Raw genomic sequence first — 18211 nt, 5'->3', positions numbered from 1 at the left:
CTGTTCCCCATCCCACACTTGGGATCAAAAGAAAAATGTGTTTACATCCACTACACTAGCACGTTCACCCCTTGAGGTGTGACAGATAATGGAGAGATAGCTCGGCAGTTAAGAATGTCTGGGTATTACTCCTAGTTTTTAGTTACTTAGGTCAATTGCTTTTTTTATTTTATGTCTTGTTTGGTTCTTTCAGCAACATTTAGGACCAGTGCATCGCGAAAAAGCTGAGATAATCAGATTCCTCACTAACTACTACCAATCATTTGTGGATGTCATGGAATTTCGGGTGAGTCCTCTGTAGCCAGGGCTGGCATGGGCTCCAGTGGCTGAGCCTTTTTTGGTAGGCGTTCATGTATATGCTTGATGCAAGTTCTTGAAAGGAAAAAGGAGAAAGGCGCTGATATGCTCTGACGTCTAAGCTGTGTTGTTAATGAATGATATATAAAATACTGTATTTTTATTTCAAGAGACACATAAAGTGGATGTGGCCGGTGGCGTACATCTACTGTCCCAGCACTTAGGAAGTAGAGGTAGGGAGAATCAGAAGTTCAGAGTCATCTTCAGCTACCTACTGAGTTCTAGGCTAGCCTGAGTTACACGGAACCCTGTTTCAAAAACAACAAAACAAAACAAAATATAAACTTATATCAAGTATTATTAATATATTCACACTGAGGATTTAGAATATTTATATCAGATATCCAAACTAAATACATTTGATGATGGATTATGGGTAGTTTCAGCTTACTGGGCCATAGTTCCCCCAATTTTAAAAAGTACTTATTTATGTATGTGTGTTGTGCGTGCATTTGCAGGCATGTGTATGCCTAGGAGTGGGTGTGAAGGCCAGAGTACAAGTTTCAGAGGTTGGCTCTCTCCTTGCAGGTCCTATTTGTTTCTGCTACTGTGCTTTGTAAACCAGGCTAGCTGTAGGAGTGCTGGATTACAGATTTGTGAGCTCAGGGGATAAGCCTTGGATCATCAGACTTGTGAGGCTAAAGCCCTCACCCACTGGTGTAAGCTGTGTATGTATGAGTGGGAGTGTGTGTGTGTGTGTGTGTGTGTGTCACAGTGTGTGTGTGTGTCACAGCGTGTGTGTGGAGGATGTGTTCTCTGTGTTTGCCTCGTTGACCCGTTTGCCTTGTCCCCCTTTCAGTTTTTATTTTAGTGTGCACACCATAAACCTTACTATCTTAGCCATTTTAAGTATACAATTCGGTGATAGTAAATGTATTCATGATTAACTACTGTCTTTTCATGTTGTAAAACTGGCATTTTCCTCACTTTAAGCAACAGTTTCTCATTTTTTCTGTCCCATAGCCCTTGAAGACAACTGTTCGATTTCCGTTTTTATGATTTTTAAATATGCTGTCTTGTGTAATTGGTACCTTTTATCCTTTTGTGATGGCTTGTATAATGTAGTAGGATATGTCACGGTTCACCCACGTGTTAGGATGTTGGAGACTCTCCGACCGTCTAAGGCAGAGCACGGCTCCATTCTGTGGTTATGCTCTGTTTGCTTCCTTACTTACCCGTCAGAGAACACCTGGGCTGCCTCTTCACGTTTTAGCTTTGTGACTAATCCTGCTATGAACTGAACTGGGTGTGTTCAAGTGCCTCGTAGAGCGTGATTTCAGATCTTTGATATACCCATAAGTGGAACTGCTAGATGATTAGGTAATTCTTTTTAAAAATTCTTTTATTATTATCACGTGTGTATGGCGTGTGTGTGTGTGTGTGTGTGTGTGTGTGTGTGTGTGTGTGTGTGCGCGCGTGTGTGCCTGTGCATGGAGGTCAGAGGACAACCTTAGGAGTAGGTTAGCATCCTTTTTTTTCCTGTAGTGGCTGTACTATTTAATTGACTACTAACAGTAAACAAGGATATAATTTATCAACATTCTGATATGCTGACAACTCATGTTTTCTGTGTTTTGCATAGTGAGTATCAAAGCTAAGGTCTCACAAACCCTAGGCGAAGCTTTACCGCTCAGCTACACCCTTGTCTCACTGTTTCTGTAATTTATGTCCTACTACGTGGTGATGCAGGGCATCTTTTATTGTTTTTATTGGACATTTGTATATCTTTTTGGAGAAATAATCTCCTTCAACTTCTTTGTACATTTTAAAACCAGTTTTGTTCAGTTTTTGGTGAGTGTTAGGAGAGTTCTGTGTAGGCCACACCTTTTTGCATTAGTATTTCCTCCCATATTTTATTATAAGCACAGTAAAAATGTCCAAATGTAAGCCTAGCATGGTGGGCACACCCTTAACCCCAGCACGTGAGAGGTGGAGGCAGACTGATCTCTGAGTTTGAGGCTAGCCTGGTCTACATAGTGAGAATCCATTTGAGCTACTCCCCCACCCCACAGAAAGTAAATGTGGTACTGGTTGTTTTTCTCTAATCTGAAAATCTGAACTCTAGAATACTCTAAAATCTGAAATTTCTTGAGTGTAGGTCTGACCCATGTGATCAGTTATAGTCAAAATACAAAAAAAAAAAAATTGAATAACTTATTTTTAGGTTGTGTATTGTTGCTTTTCTGTTATATGATAAGACACCATGACCCAGGCAATGTGTGGAAGATACTGTTCCAGAAGAGGGATCCATAACAGCAAAAGCGGCACAGGAATTGGGGGGAAGGCACAGGAAACTGGGAGATCATGCCTTTAATAACAATTTCATTCAAACCCATACAAGATACGTACAATGAGGTGTCCATGTAACACAAATGAATTTTGTGTTTGGATTTGGGTTCCATCCTCAAGATATTTTATACATACATGTAAACATTTCCAAATCTGAAATATCCAAGATAGAGGCACTTTTGGTCCTCAGCATTTTGGATCAGGGATCGTCAACCTGAAATGCTGCTTTTCTTGTGGCTCTCCTAATTGTTAGTATTTTGCCATATTGCTTGTCACTCACTTTTCCTCCAAACCATTTTACTTATTTGCAGACATGACATTTCCTTCCCAAAATATTTTAGTATACATCTGCTAAGGACAGGAACATTTTCTTACATAATCCAAGTACAGTTGTCATGCTGAGGAAATATAATATTCCATGATATTATTGGCTAACACAGAGCCCATATTTGCACTTGTTTTGTTATAATAATCCCTGCCTTTGTCTTTTATGACTTGACCTTTAAAGAGTTCAGGAAAGTGGTTCAGAATTTGTGTCAGTTTGGATTTGTCTTGTTGTTAAAAGCTTTCAGTAGCTGTAGCACACAATGATATTTTGTTCAGATTTTAAAGGGTAATCATTTGCTTCTTTTTTTGTTTTTGTTTTTGTTTTTTGAGACAGGGATTCTCTGCGCCAGGACTACAGTCTCAAAAGTCTAAACAAAAACAACAACAACAAAAAAACCAAAAAAGAAAAACTAATAGACTAATATGGCGGCTGGTGTCTATAATCGCAACTGTATAAGCTATATATGCAGTTTGAGGTCAGGCTGTGTTTCAACAGCAGCAGCAGCAACACCCTAATTAAAATTAAGCCTGTCTGTATTGTCTTTTAATTTTTATATATTGAACATATTTTCTTTCTTCTTTCTTTTTTCTTTTTTTTCTCTTTTTTGGCTTTTTGAGACAGGATTTTTCTGTGTAGCCTTTACTGTCCTGGACTCACTCTGTAGACCAGGCTGGCCTCAAACTCACAAAGATCCACCTGCCTCTGCCTCTCCAGGGCTGGGATCAAAGGTGTGTGCCACCACCACCTGTTTCCCCTGCCCCCATTTTTTTTTTCCTAAGAGAAGGTTTCTGTACATAGCTCTTACTGTTCTGAAACTATGTAAGCCAGGCTGGCCTCTGATTCATGGAAATCTGCCTGCCTCTGCCTCCTGAGTAACGGAATTGAAGGTGTGCGCTACCTTGTGGTCATGAGTTCTTCCCATATTTGAGAAATAATGCATATTTTACCCCAATAGCACCCGTTTGTGGTGATATTGTTAGGGTTTTTAAAAATTATTTTTATTTTTTTATGTGCATTGGTGTTTTGTCTGCATGTGTGTCTGTGTGAGTCTCTCCTGGAACAGGAGTTACAGACAGTTGCGAGCTTCCATGTGGGTGCTGGGAATTGAACCCAGGTCCTCTGGAAGAGCAGCCAATGCTACAGAGTGAGTCTTGACTGCTGAGCCACCTCTCCAGCCCCTTATTGGGGTTCTTTACATGACACAACACTATAGACCCTGCTTTGAAAATACTGAGCTGCCAGGAGAGTTGGAGGGTTGGAGGCGGGCAGAACTCTGTGAGTTCAAGGCCAGGCTGGTCTACAAAGTGAGTCCAGGACAGCCAAGGCTACACAGAGAAACCCTGTCTCAAAACAAAAAACTCCCAAACAACAACAACAACAACAACAACACCGTGTCAACCCTAGGGAATTAATGTAGAGTGTTATTTAGATTGTATAGTGAAGAGAGTGGTATCATGGAGGCTGGGAGGTTAGGAGCAGGGTCAGGTCAGAGTATTAATCTTGAAGTTGAGTGTGGCTATGAGGAAGAGGAAAGTCACTTGAGGGAGCAGGAGAAGGAAGCCTGGCTCAGACTCACTACCCTCTCCTGAATTTTCCCCTGGCACAGCAGGAGCTCCCATGCCCAGCTTTCGTACACATTTAAATAAGCGTTGACAAACTTATCTGTTCTTGCATCACCATTCCAATCAAAGTACAGAAAAGTCTCGTTACCCCAAAGGTACCTGGGCCTTTTCCCTTGTCACTTCTGGTCCCAGGCAACCGTTAAACTGGTGTCTGGAATGGTGTTTCTTTTCTAAAGGTTCAGGTAGATGGAATCTGATCAGCATGTATTCTTTCGTGCTTTGAGATTCATCTATAGCCTCTCATGTGACAATGGCTCACCACTTATTTTTGCTGAGAACTGTTCCATTGTACAGATACAAATGGCTTATTTATTTCCTGGTTCGTGGGTTGCTACTAGATTTGAACCAGTTTGTATAAATTTACAATGAAATTTCAAGTAAAATCTTTTTAGGGATGTGTTTTTCATTTCCCTAGGGTTATTGAATCATATCGTAAGAATATATTGAATTTTTTTGAGATTTTTCAATTTTAAAAATAGTTGGTACGTTTTGTGTGTGTGTGTGGGGGGGATATAGTATGATCATTTGATGTCTGTATACAATGTATTGTAGTCAACTTAGGATAATTAGCATTTCTATGTTCTAAACATCATCATATCTTTGCATGGAGAATTTTCAAATTCCTCTCTTTTTGTTCTTTAGAAAAGAGTGTTTTTGGAGGACTGGGTTGTGGGTCTCTCTGTGTAGCCCTTGCTGTCCTAGACTCGCTTTGTAGACCAGGCTGGCCTCAAGCTCACAGTGATCCACCTGCCTCTGCCTCCTTGAGTGCTGGGATTACAAGTGTGCACCTCTGTGCCCGGTTGAATTTTATTTTATTTTTTTAAATGCCAAACTTTTTAGTCTTTCAATTAAGCCTAGTAGGTTAGAGGTTAAGATGTTTTTAGATGAAGGATTTAAGTTAATAGAGATGAGATATGATAGATACTGATCTTCATTCAGAAATTTAGACCCAACAAGATAGGAAAGATGTTTACTTCATGTTTGCCAAATACAAATTGCTAAATCACTTTGAATGTAACATTGATATAATTCCTGATTATCTTGTGGTTCTTCCTGCTGTATGTAGTTTATTTTATCTATGTGTAATAATATAAATGTATACATTAAAAAAAACATAATAAAACAATGCCAAACTTTAAAAAGTTGTTTTCTGGGCCGGGCGGTGGTGGCTCATGCCTTTAATCCCAGCACTTGGGAGGCAGAGGCATGTGGATCGCTGTGAGTTCAAGGCCATCCTGGTCTACAAAGTGACTCCAGGACAGCCAAGGCTACTCAGAGAGACCCTGTCTCGAAAAACCAAAAAAAAAAAAAAAAAAAAAAAGTTGTTTTCTATCACCTTGTGGGGAAACAGGACCCAGGAACAGGAAGTCAGGCATTATGTGCATAACATCTGTGGCCTGTGGCAGCAGCAGACAGTCTGACAGGGGCCATTGATGGCCTGTGAGAAGAAATGTCCTTCTCTTTTGAAAAATGTTCTTCCTTAAGGTGGATTCCCAGGACCTCTAGGGAAGTGGTTACGTTATCCCTGTCTGGGTAGCATGCACCACTTTCTTCTTACTCACTTTCTTCTTCCCTTCCACCCCCAGGACCATGTGTATGAACTTCTCAACACCATTGATGCCTGCCAGTGCCACTTTGATATCGTAAGAGCCTTTGTGAAGTTTTTCTATTGTAGCAGAGAATTAAAGAAAAGGCCAGGTGTAATCTAAGACAAGGGAGGGTAGGACAGAATTAGACAAATGACTGTTTTATTTGTTCCTTCTCAGGACTATATTTACATATTATGTGTATGGAGGTGGGAGAGGGTGTGTGTGTTGATGTGGCGTAGCACACATGTGGAACTCAGAAGAACCTTTGTAGGAGTCAGGTCTCTCTTTCTACCATGTGGGTTTCAGAGGTCAGACTTAGGTTGTTAGGCTCAGCAACAAGTGCCTTTTACCCAGTGTGGCATTTTGATGGCCCTAGGTACTGTAATTCTTTTAAAAAAGAATATGCTAAGGTTAAATACTTTTAAATACTAAGCAGAACATCAATGTGATTTAAACAACACAAAATTGCACAGCAGTATTTTTATTTCACATCCTTTAACCCTTATTTCCTAGTTTCTTTGTGTCCTTTTTTGTTTATTTTTGGTATTGGGCTTTGAATCTAGGGCCTTGTGTATTCTAGGAAAAGTTCTATTACTGACTTAGATTCTTAGTTCTATTAAAAAAAACAACAACAAATAAACAACTTTCTCCCTCTCCCTCATCTCCCTCCCCCCTTTCCTTCTCTTCCCATCCCTTTCTCTATCTTTCCCTCTCCCATCTCTCTCTCCCTCTCTCTCTCCTCCTCTCTCTATCCCCCCATCTCTTTTCTGTCTCTCTGTCTCTGTCTCCATCTGTCTGTCTCCGTCTGTCTGTCTGTCTGTCTGTCTGTCTCTCTCTCTTCCTCCTTCCCTCCCTCCCTCCTCTCTTTCTTTTTCCTCTCGCTCCCTTCTTCTTCTTTTTGATTTTGCAAGACAGAGTTTCCTCTGGAGCTTATCTATGTAACCCTAGCTATCCTGGAACTCCACCAGGCTGGATTCAAACTCAGAGATGCATCTGTCTCTGCCTCCTGAGTGCTGGGGTTAAAGGGTGTGCTCTACCACGCCCAGCTAAACTTCCTTATTTTGTGACAAGGCCTCACTAAGTTGTCCAAGCTGGCTTTAAGCTTATTCTGTAGTCTTAGCTGGCCTTGACTTTGCCTCAGTACCCTGAGCAGCTGTGATTATGGGCTAATGTCAAGGTACCAGGCTCTCCTGCATCTGAGCTTGTGTTTAGCTCCTGACCTTTGTTTCCATTTTCTTCTGAAAACTTCTACTGTTGATTCCTACTTCTAACAGGCATTGAGTCTGTTTAGTAATGGTTGGAGCTGGGGGTGGTCCGGATTAATTGGCCACATTGATCTTGGGATTTCTATGTATTTTCACCGTAGAATCTCAACTTTGACTTTACTCGGAACTACCTGGACTTGATTGTGACTTACACCTCAGTCATTTTACTCCTGTCACGGATTGAGGACCGCCGGATACTCATTGGCATGTACAACTGTGCCCATGAGATGCTGCACGGGCACGGGTGAGTTAGGAGTGAAGTGCTGCTGCCAGGGGTGCACGGAGACAGAGGAACTTGATGTCATGACCTCTGATGTGAGAACCTGTGGTCCACATGGTTCCCAGGCAAACACTTTCACGTATAGTTAACTATTGAATCTCTGCCAGTGGATTATCCTCTCTGCATAATCTCTGATCTATTTATAATCCTGGATTGGCTTCCACTTTGCTTTTCAGGTTATTATAAAAGGCAAAGACAATTCTTTTTAGTATTTAGGACTAATACCAGTAAGGCTAAGCCATTAGAGGTAAATAATGTAAGACAATACACATTAAGGATAATTGGAAGCCAAACAGAAATGGGTGTTGGATTATTTGCAATTCTGTCCTCCGTTCATTAATGCAATATATGTATTTAAAGGAAGCCTAGAAAGAAGAGAGTGGTGTCCTATGTGTGATGTGCATTCCCCTGTGTCTATATGAGCATCTTGCCAGAGCTTTGAATCCTTTATTTCCCTTGTGGGATTGTCAGAGATTTAGGTGCAGGCATATTTGATATAGACTAGCAAGTGAAAATTGACAAGTAGCTGTTATGCACCCAGCCCTACATGGGGAGCTTACAAGGAAGAAACTTTCATGGACCTGTTCAAAACTGGGTGGTTATTTCTAAGCATAGCTTGGTACACCTATAGTGGACATCAGCGTATGTAACCCACAGGCTAGCATACCTGTCTTTGGAGGGAGTAGGCTCGCCGGCCTGTGTATACATATGCATTATCCCCCACTTATGCATGGAACGGCCTGTAACTCCTCCCTCCTCTGCTTTCCTCCAGTGACCCCAGTTTCGCTCGACTGGGCCAGATGGTACTGGAGTATGACCATCCTCTGAAGAAGCTGACAGAAGAGTTTGGACCTCACACAAAGGCGAGCTCCCTGAGCGAGAGGAGAACCATCCAGGCAGAAGCATCCATATTCATCCTTGACATTAAGGATTTATTTGCCTTTTCCCACAGGCTGTGAGTGGAGCCCTCCTCTCTCTGCACTTCCTCTTTGTTCGGAGGAACCAGGGTGCTGAGCAGTGGCGCAGTGCCCAGCTTCTAAGTCTCATCAGCAGCCCCCCGGCCATGATTAACCCTGCCAATTCAGACACAGTGAGTTCCCCCTTCCTTCTGTTAGGAGAGGTATTCTCTGCCTAGGCCCCCACCCCCAGATTCTTCTAGGGCCTGCCTCTATGTTGGTCTCTTCTTAAGCACAACAGTCATGACTCATGTTGAGTTTCTGATTGGACCAGGGTTAGTATGTGCCTGAATTAACAAATGGATGAAATTGAGTCATTAGGGTGTGGTGCCATGTTATACTTATGGCCCTAGCTCTTGGGAGACTGAGGCAAGATGACTGTTATGTATCCACAGTTGGCCTGACACTTGCTATGTAAGACTTGGACTCAAAACCCAAATAAAGGGGCTGGAGAGATGGCTCAGTGGTTAAGAGCACTGTCTGCTCTTCCAAAGGACCTCGGTTCAATTCCCAGCACCCAGTAACAGCTCACAACTGTCTGTATTCCAGTTCCAAGGGATCTGACACCCTTGCCCCCATACCAAAGGCACATAAAATAAAATTAAATAAATTATAAAAAAGAAAACACAAACAAACAACAACAACAACAACAACAACAAAAAAGAAATGGAGTCATTAGGTATAAGTAGGAATTTTCAGCCAGGCAGTGGTGGCTCACTCCTTTAATCCCAGCACTTGGGAGGCAGAGGCAGGAAGATCGCTGTGAGTTCAAGGCCAGGGACAGCCAGGGCTACACAGAGAAACCCTGTCTTGAAGAAAGAAGAAAGAAAGAAAGAAAGAAAGAAAGAAAGAAAGAAAGAAAAAAAAAGTAGGAATTAACATTAGGAGTCAATTAACTAATAAATGTTGATCTTCAGACATGACTGGCTTAACACCTCCCCTCAAAGAATTATAGTCCTGAAAGGAAGATATGCCATAGAAATGCAGAGCAATTTCAGCACTTGACAGGCAGAAGCGTGAGGATTGCCACACGTGTGAGGCCAGCCAGGACTATATAAGCATGAACTTGTCTCAAAAGACCAAAACCAATAAAAGTGTGTGGGGGTGAAGTGGGCAGTGGGGGCTGATGGCCGTGCAGTTGTGACGACCTGGATTCTGACTCCTAGCGCTGTATAAAAACTAGACACAGTGCTGGTCTCTGTAACCTCAGCACTGGAGAGTGGAGACAGGCAGATCTTTGGAGCTAAGCCAATCAGCCATAAGCTCTGGGCTCAGTGAGAAACTCTGTCTCAGAAATACAAGGAGAGTGATTGAGGAATACAGGGGATGTGGCGCGCTGGCGTGTACAAGAATATGCAAGAATGTACACACACACACACACACACACACACACGCGCACGCGCACGCACACACGCACACGCACACGCACACATGCACACGCACACACACACACACACACGCGCGCGCGCACGCGCACACACACACACGCATATGCACACATGCACACGCACACACGCACACACACGCACACACGCACACGCGCATACATGCACACACACACACATGCACACACACGCACACACGCACACGCGCATACATGCACACGCACACGCACACATGCACACGCGCACACACACACACACACACACACACGCACAACTGAGAGGTCATTGATAAGTTCCAAATGAATGTTTGCACTTCAGGTATGATTAAAGAACACAACGGAGGAAGAAATTATGAGATTTGAGTTGAAACTCCTTGAAAGTATCTCAGTGTTAATGAGATGTTACCCGTGTTTATTTGTTCTTATGTCTTGTCCAACCTTGTTCTTTTCCTCAACTATGTCCTTCGCCCCCCCCCCGTCCCTTTACAGTGTCTCATTTCCTAATGGCAGCTTTCCTAGCTGTAGTCTCTTCAAAGTGCTTTGATCCAGTCTGGTAAAAAGAAGTGTTATTTTTGTTTGCTTTTAGTGCTGGGGATTTCACTCTGGGTCTTGTGCATGCTAGGCATGAGTTCTTCCCCTGTCTTCTATTTAAAAAATTATTACACTTTTATTTATTTATTTTGTATCATACGTGGGTGGAACACAAGTATAGGAGTCAGAAGACACCTTTAAGGGATCTGTTGCTCCCCCGTGTGGGTTCTGGGTATTAAATTCAGGTTGACAACGGGCTCCTTTATCTGTTGGGCCATCTTGCTGGCTCTGTCCTTTCCTTAGAAGTCCTAAGCAGCTACTTGGCCCTCTCTGCTTGCCTTCTCATAGATGGCCTGCGAATATCTGTCCGTGGAGGTGATGGAGCGATGGATCATAAGTAAGTTGTAGGAACATTTGGGAAAGGGCAAGGCCGCACTCCCAGGTGCGCACTAAAAGCCTTCTCTGCCTCTTACCCACCTGTAGTTGGCTTTCTTCTTTGCCATGGGTGCCTCAACTCCAACAGCCAGTGCCAGAAACTGTGGAAGCTGTGTCTGGAGGGCTCTCTGTACATTACCCTCATACGAGAGGATGTGCTGCAGGTGCACAAGGTCACCGAGGACCTGTTCAGCAGTTTGAAAGGGTGAGTGATTTGGAAGCTGATCTTTTGGAAGCTAGGGCCTCATCAACATTCCTTTCCCCAAAGTATAGGTGTGGGGATTAATTATAACTTTGAAATATTTATTGAATACTTATACTTTGTTGGTGCCTCACTGGATCTTAGGTATAAGATATTGTAAGGCCAGATTGCCTGGCTTGAGTTCAAGCTGAGCCACTTAATACCTGTGTGACGTTGGGTACGTTACTTAACTTGTCCATGCCATGGGCTCAATTTCCTCATCTGTAAAATATGGATAAAGTGGTACCTCCCATCTGATTGTGGTGGTGTACCCCTATAATCCCAGCACCCTGGGAGGTGAAGGCAGGAGGAAGGACCAGGTGTTCAAGGTCAGACTTGGCTTGCTCCACAGTGAGTTCCAGGCCAGACTGAGGTATATAAGACCCTATCTCAAAACCAAAACAAAGTCAAGTAGGCACAAACAAAACACAGAACCACAACGAAGTGGAGATGTATCTCTCTATGACCTTGTAGTGTTCTGAAGAGTTCACGTATGTAAAGTATGTGAAAAGTATGGGGAATGATCTGGTACATTGTATCACACACTTGATTTTTTTTTTTTTAATGTATCTAGCTGAGTTTGGTGGTACACTCCAGTAATCCCAGCACTTAGCGTCTAAGGCAGGAGGATAAACATGGGCTACACAGTGAGACCTTATTGAAATACAAAGTAGCAGCTGCTGAATTACTTACAAAAGCATAGCCTTTTTGGTTTTAAGTGCACTTTCCCTAACACTTTGGGCTCCCTGACTCTTCCCTTGAAGTTTGCTCTCACTCCTTTTTGCAGTTGTTTGTCTATCACCCATCTGACTTATGTTCTAACTCAAATGGCGTGGCTCTTCCTCTTCCTCATCTTGCCTTCCTTCCTGTAGTTTCTGAGAATTGCCCCTTGCCTGGCTTGTTCCCACCCCTCTTCTTCTCTTAAACCATAATAAAATGGTTCTTGAGCTTAAAAAGAAGAGTTGTTGGAAAATAGGCAAACTGCTGTGGTAGAGTAGGGGGTTGAAACACAAAGTGCTGTGTAAGCGGGGCTGGGGGTGGGTGGCGCGTTGGGGCGGCAGGGGCAGGCATTAAGGCTATTTGCAATGGCTTTACAGGTTCTAAAGAAAACAGAAGACAGACAGACAGTTGCAGCAAACAGCACTCAGTTCCTCCCTATCCTCCATTCCTTCCTTCCTTCCTTCCTTCATTTTTTCTTTCTTTCAGAAATTAAAAAAAAAAAAAGATTTTATTTATTTTATCTATGAATGCTCTATCTGCATGTACACCTGCATTCCAGAAGGGGGCATCAGATTCCAGAATAGATGGCTGTGAGCCACCATATGGTTGCTGGGAATTGAATTCAGGACCTGTGGAAGAGCTGCCAATGCTCTTACCAGCTGAGCAATCGCTCTAGCCCTCTTCCCCCCCATCCCCCCTCTTTAAGATAGGGTTTCTCTATAGCCCTGGATGTCCTGGAACTCACTGTGTAGATCAGGTTGGCCTCAAACTCACAGAGATTTGCCTTCCATCTCAGTGCTGGGATTAAAAAGTGTTTGTCACCAAACCTAGCTGAAAGTTCATAGCTTTTTAGGCAAAAGAAAAAAACATACTCAGAGGTTCAAGTTGGACAGCTTGGGTTACAAAGGTGGGGCTGTGAAAGCTGGTTTTGGAACAGTGAATTGGGGTATCATGAGCTCTGCCTTAGAGTTTGAATCTGGACTCAAGAGGGTCAGGAGTCATTGAATAAATTCAAATGAGGCAGTTAAAAGGATCAGATTTGCATTTTAGAGAAGATTAATGCTCCAGGGAAGAAAGATTAGATGGGCAAAGCTAGAAGCAGGGATTAATTTGTTAAATTAGGAAAGATGGAGGATGTCAAGATCTCTGGAATAGGCATCTGGTATTCCTTAGGGTAGAGACAGGAGAGCTACCATGAGTGCGGGGAAAGACTGATTCAATATTTTATTTTTAGACTTTTAGTTTATTTTTATGTGTATGATTTTTCTTTTGTGGTGTCTCTGTACCATGTGTGTGCAGTGCCCATGGAGGCTAGGTGTGGGAAGCCGTCCTAAGGAACTGGAGTTGGACCTGGCTGTGAGATTCCATGTGGGTGTTGGAACCCCAAGCCAGATCCTCTGCAGGAGCAGCAAGTGCTCGTAACTGCTGAGCCCCGCGCACTCAGTTTTGAGCAGGCTGAACTGGACACGTTGGCAGGACATACAGGCTAAGTATGTCCAGCCTCTTGCTGTGTGACTTAGCAACTAGGCATGCTGCTGGGCCCAGATGATGACATGGTGACATGCTAATCAACGCCCTGAGAATAGTTGTGAGCAAGAGCAAGGACCTTTGGAGGACATTGATATTCAAGGGCCAAGCAGAGGCAGGAAAATCCATGATAGGCATAGAGGAGGAAAAAAAACATCAAGCCAGGGGAAGAGAGCATGGCAAGAGGGAAGGAACCGTTATTATATGGTAGACAATGTGACTGAAAACAAACACAGAGTTCACTGGATTTCGCTACAGAGGCCATCTTCGTCTTCTGTGGGCAACCTCAAGTGAGTGGTGAGGTTGGAAGCTGGTTTCGGTGGTTTTAAGGGTAAATGCAAGATAAGGGATTAAGTCAGTGTCACTGTGAAGGGAGGATGGAGTGAGAGGAGGAGGAGGAAGGAGGATGGAATTGAGGGAGAGGCCGGATTACTTCATTTATTTCTGTTGGCAAATACAACATCTGGAAACGTGAAAGAAATGAAGCCTCACCTCCCAGAATGGTTTGATGTGCTCTGTGTGTGTGTGTGTGTGTGTGTGTGTGTGTGTGTGTGTGTGTAAGGTGAGGTAATTTGAAATGATAATTTTAAATAAATGCTTTTTTTTTTTTTAAAATATGGGAGTCTCTTTATGTAGTCCATGGTATCCTGGAACTTGCTGTATAGACCAAGCTGGCCTAACACACAGGGAGATTCCCTGCCTCTGCCTCCCATGTTAAACAAGCACTTTAGAGAATTCACTGATGTATTCTTGTGGGCACATTCAGATGCTTTGTAGGGTAAGTTCTCAGACGTGGAGGATAACGCTTTTCAGAGTTTTTTTTTCTCCCCTGACTCCCAAGCTCAGGATCAAACCCAGTGCTTTGTACTTTCTAGGAAAGCACGCCACCTTTGAGATCTATCCCTAGCCTATGTTTTAATAACAGCTTTTTATAAAATTCTGCTCCCTCTTGATAGTCTTATTTATTATATATTAAAGTGTAGGACCACGGCTTAGAGGCAGGATGCTTGCTAGTATGTGTAAGGCCATGGGGTTTAATACTCTGATTGGAAAGAAACAAAACAAACAAACAAAAACAAGACACAGTAATGAAAATACTTGTTCCTCAACAACCAAGTAGTATTAATGTTTTTTTAAAAAATGTGAAAGCCGGGTGGTGGTGGCACATGCCTTTAATCACAGCACTCAGGAGGCAGAGGCAGGCAGATCGCTGTGAGTTCGAGGCCAGCCTGGTCTACACAGTGAGTCCTGGACAGCCAAGGCTATACAGAGAGACCCTGTGTCAAAAAAAAAAATTTCCAAAAGGCTGTTGAGGTGGCTCAGCAGGTGAAGGCACTTGTCACCAAGCCTGATGGCCTGAGTTCCATCCTTGGAAATCACATGGTGCAAGGAGAAAGCCTTCTCTTAAATATTATCTTCTGAATTCTATGTTTGTGCCATGGCACACATATATACACACTCTAACCCCACAAATAAATATATAAATGTTTTTAAAAATTGCCAAGAAGAAAAAAAAAAAAAGAGAGTGAGAGAAACATTTAAAAGAACAAAACAAGAGAACAAAGAACAAGAACACAGTGAAATAATTCATTTCCAGAGTTGAGAGAATTGAGTCTTTAAGCAGAAGTCACAGGAAATAGAAATGTGTATGTATTAAGTTTTCTAGTGAGATGGAAATATGTTCAGTTCCTGTCACTAAGGACAGCAGCTGATAAGAAGTTCTTTGGCATAAATAATGTGATTTGATCTTTATAACTTAAGTATACATACTTATGTATATAATACATATATACATATGTGTATATCTGTAAATAAGAAGACCAGAGATGCAGTCTAAATGTCCCCTACTTAATGAGAGGTGGGAATATGAAATAATTCTAGGGTTTTTTTTTTTTTTTGACTCTTAATCTTGTGTCTGTCCTATATACTGGATGGAAGTTGAAATAATTATCCCTTAGCCGTGCTATGGAGTTGAATCCTGATTTAATTAAGATAATTCTCAATTCCAAATGCCTTTAATTTTTATGCTAAGTTCAGTAAAGGAGAGGCTTGGAGAAGGGAGATTATAGAGATTACAAATTCTCCTCCACTGCTGTGGCAGCAGCTGACAGAATGAGTGAAGACAGTTAGGAACACAGGGCGCAGAGGCCGTGCAGTGTGGGACTCGGGTGCAGGTCTCTATTAGAAAAAAGATATGATCAAACGTTGCAGATAAACTACAGCAATAAGAAAGGTTATTTAATTTGGTGACTCAAAAGTTCACGTTGACCTCAGAGGAATGGATTGTTCAGTGCTGAAGGTCTTGTGAGGTTGGAAGGGTCAGGAAGGGGGAGGAGGGAAAAGGAGTGTATCTCTGGAGGAGCTGATGGTGTGGGAGACTGGGTGCCCTGCAGGGTGTTGGGGTCAAGTGAGAGTTTCCAGAATAAGAGAGGCTTGGAACTTGTTGGCTGAGAGTGGAAAATAAGCCAGCAGAGAGGGAAAGATAAAAAGTGACAGATAGTTGGTGAGCTAAATACCAAGACAGAGTGGGTGAGGCTGGGACCTGTAGCAAGCAGGGCTGGGAGTAGTGTTTGTGACTCCCTTCTTGACCCCAGTCAAATCTGGAAGAGTGGTTGATTAGAAGCCACGCACAGTGTGAGAAAGCAGTCCACGTGGCCTTCACCACTGCGGCCCAGCTGACTACTGCATAGCATTTCCTTCCTTTTCTTTTTCCTTGTCTCTGTTTTCTTCTTCCTTTCCCCCTTTTTTCTTAACCCCTTACCAGCCTTTTTTTTTTTTTTTGCTTTTGACAGATTCTATCTGTCTGCCTGCCTGTCTGTCTGTCTGTCTGTCTGTCTGTCTGTCTGTCTGTCTATCTATCTATCTATCTATCTATCTATCTATCTATCTATCTATCTATCTATCTATCTTGTTGCCCTTCAGCTTGTGATCCTCCTGCCCTGTCTCCTGAGTGCTGGGATGACAGGCACACATTATCACAGCCTGGTTTGGCTCCTGTAGTGATTGTCTTTGCAGAATGAACCATGGAGCAGGACGGTCTCTAAGCTTAGAGTCTTGTTTGCATAGGGTGAGACGAATGGGTGAAAGTCCTGCTAGTTAGGGCGCCTGTTCTTACTAACTGATGGCATGACACCCTGCTGTGCCGGACATGTCAATCCTTAGGTACAGTAAGCGGGTGGCAGACATCAAGGAGAGCAAGGAACATGCCATCGCAAACAGGTAAGGTGGGCTTGGAGGGGCTGGGATAGGGATCTCCCCAGACTTTCCACTTCAGCGCACTGAATCTCTGTACAGACTTGTGGGCTCACCCCTAAGATCTTCCTGCAGCCCCACACCTGGCTGTGTTTCCTCTCTGAGTTTCCGCACCGAGCCTTCCTCCTGCCTGACACCCCTCTTCTGCACTGCTTCTGGGGAGCTTGTGAGAGAGGGAAAGACAGTATTCTCTGCTTTCCACTTTCCTTCCTCAGTGGCCAGTTTCACTGTCAACGCCGGCAGTTTCTGCGGACAGCTGTGAAGGAGTTGGAGACTGTGTTGAACGATGAGCCAGGCCTGCTGGGTCCTAAGGCAAGAGAAGTGTGTGTGTTTGTGTGTGTGTGTGTGTGTGTGTGTGTGTGTGTGTGTGGGATGATGAGTAATGACTCGTGGGTGGTGACTTAGCATGCCCGAGACAGCACATGCGTGTTCATACATGGGTGTGCAGGCCAGAGGACAACCTCACGGGCTGTTCTTAGAGGCAGTCTACCTTGTTGTTTTGAGACAGTCTTTCACTGGCTGAGGCTCAGACTGACCAGTGAGGCTCCTGAGCACTGGGGTTGCATGTGCATACCACCAGCATGCCTTCTTTTCACATGGGCTCTGGTGGCTGAACTCAGATCCTTACGTTTACATGGTGAGCGCTTCACCGGTAGAACCATCACTCAGGCCCCTTCTCTTGCGATCAGTTTATATGTGTGCTGGTTCAGTGACTCCCAAAGTACCCACATGGTTCATGTTTTCCCTCGGCATCTTCACGCATGCGTCTAACAGCTATTTGTGTCCTTGGCCTGTCTTCTATTTGAGTGTAAACTAATTGACGACAGAGCTTGCTTTCTGTTTTAAGCCATATAAATACCCATTAAGCATTTCTAAAATTTAATTTTGTTGAGAGGGAGGGGTATTGACTGTGAGCCAGAGCCAACATATGTGTGTCTGATTCTATGTCACATGGTTCAGCTTTCTGTGTGCCTGTTTCCAGATGCTGTCAGTGTGGCTACACAATTATGTCCACGTACAGATTATTTCAATCATTTTCTCTGTGCTCACTCCCCCCCCATCCCCCCTTCCCCCCCCTTCGCTTCTGGGGATATAACCCTGAGCTTTGTACCCGAGAGGTGAGCACTCTCCCAATAGAGCTATAACCATACACTAAAATTTAAAAGAAAAAAATGTATGTAGAAAATCCATTCAAGTGGAAAATTCTAATAGGCTTTGTCCTCTCTTAGGCCCTTTTTGCTTTCATGGCCCTGTCTTTCATTCGTGATGAGATCACTTGGCTGGTTCGCCATACAGAAAATGTCACCAAGACTAAGACGCCTGAAGACTATGCTGACTCGTTAGTATTTGCTTAAGACCCTTGTCCTTAGCCTGGGAGAAGGGGGCAAGGCGGCAGCAAATGATCGGGGGGGGGGTGTCTCGGTCCCTGCCTTGT

The 18211-nt window shown here is 43.4% G+C and overlaps 1 protein-coding gene across 1 annotated transcript in view; it reads left to right on the top strand.

Moving 5' to 3' along the window:
• The window catches only part of NCKAP1L (NCK associated protein 1 like), a 45062-nt gene that overhangs the window by 2443 nt on the left and 24408 nt on the right, over nucleotides 1–18211 (top strand). Inside the window, exons 3-12 of the mRNA XM_084749242.1 lie at nucleotides 194–286; nucleotides 6183–6239; nucleotides 7552–7694; nucleotides 8503–8593; nucleotides 8683–8820; nucleotides 10950–10998; nucleotides 11085–11241; nucleotides 16687–16743; nucleotides 16992–17088; nucleotides 18006–18115. Of these exons, the coding sequence (XP_084605368.1) occupies nucleotides 194–286; nucleotides 6183–6239; nucleotides 7552–7694; nucleotides 8503–8593; nucleotides 8683–8820; nucleotides 10950–10998; nucleotides 11085–11241; nucleotides 16687–16743; nucleotides 16992–17088; nucleotides 18006–18115 (992 nt within the window). The remainder of the gene's footprint in view (nucleotides 1–193; nucleotides 287–6182; nucleotides 6240–7551; nucleotides 7695–8502; nucleotides 8594–8682; nucleotides 8821–10949; nucleotides 10999–11084; nucleotides 11242–16686; nucleotides 16744–16991; nucleotides 17089–18005; nucleotides 18116–18211) is intronic.

Source organism: Acomys minous, assembly GCF_964271855.1.
Source record: "Acomys minous genome assembly, chromosome: 12".
Taxonomy (NCBI): domain Eukaryota; kingdom Metazoa; phylum Chordata; class Mammalia; order Rodentia; family Muridae; genus Acomys; species Acomys minous.
The sequence above is the reverse complement of the archived record's forward strand: the minus strand, read 5'-3'. Positions and strand labels throughout refer to the sequence as shown.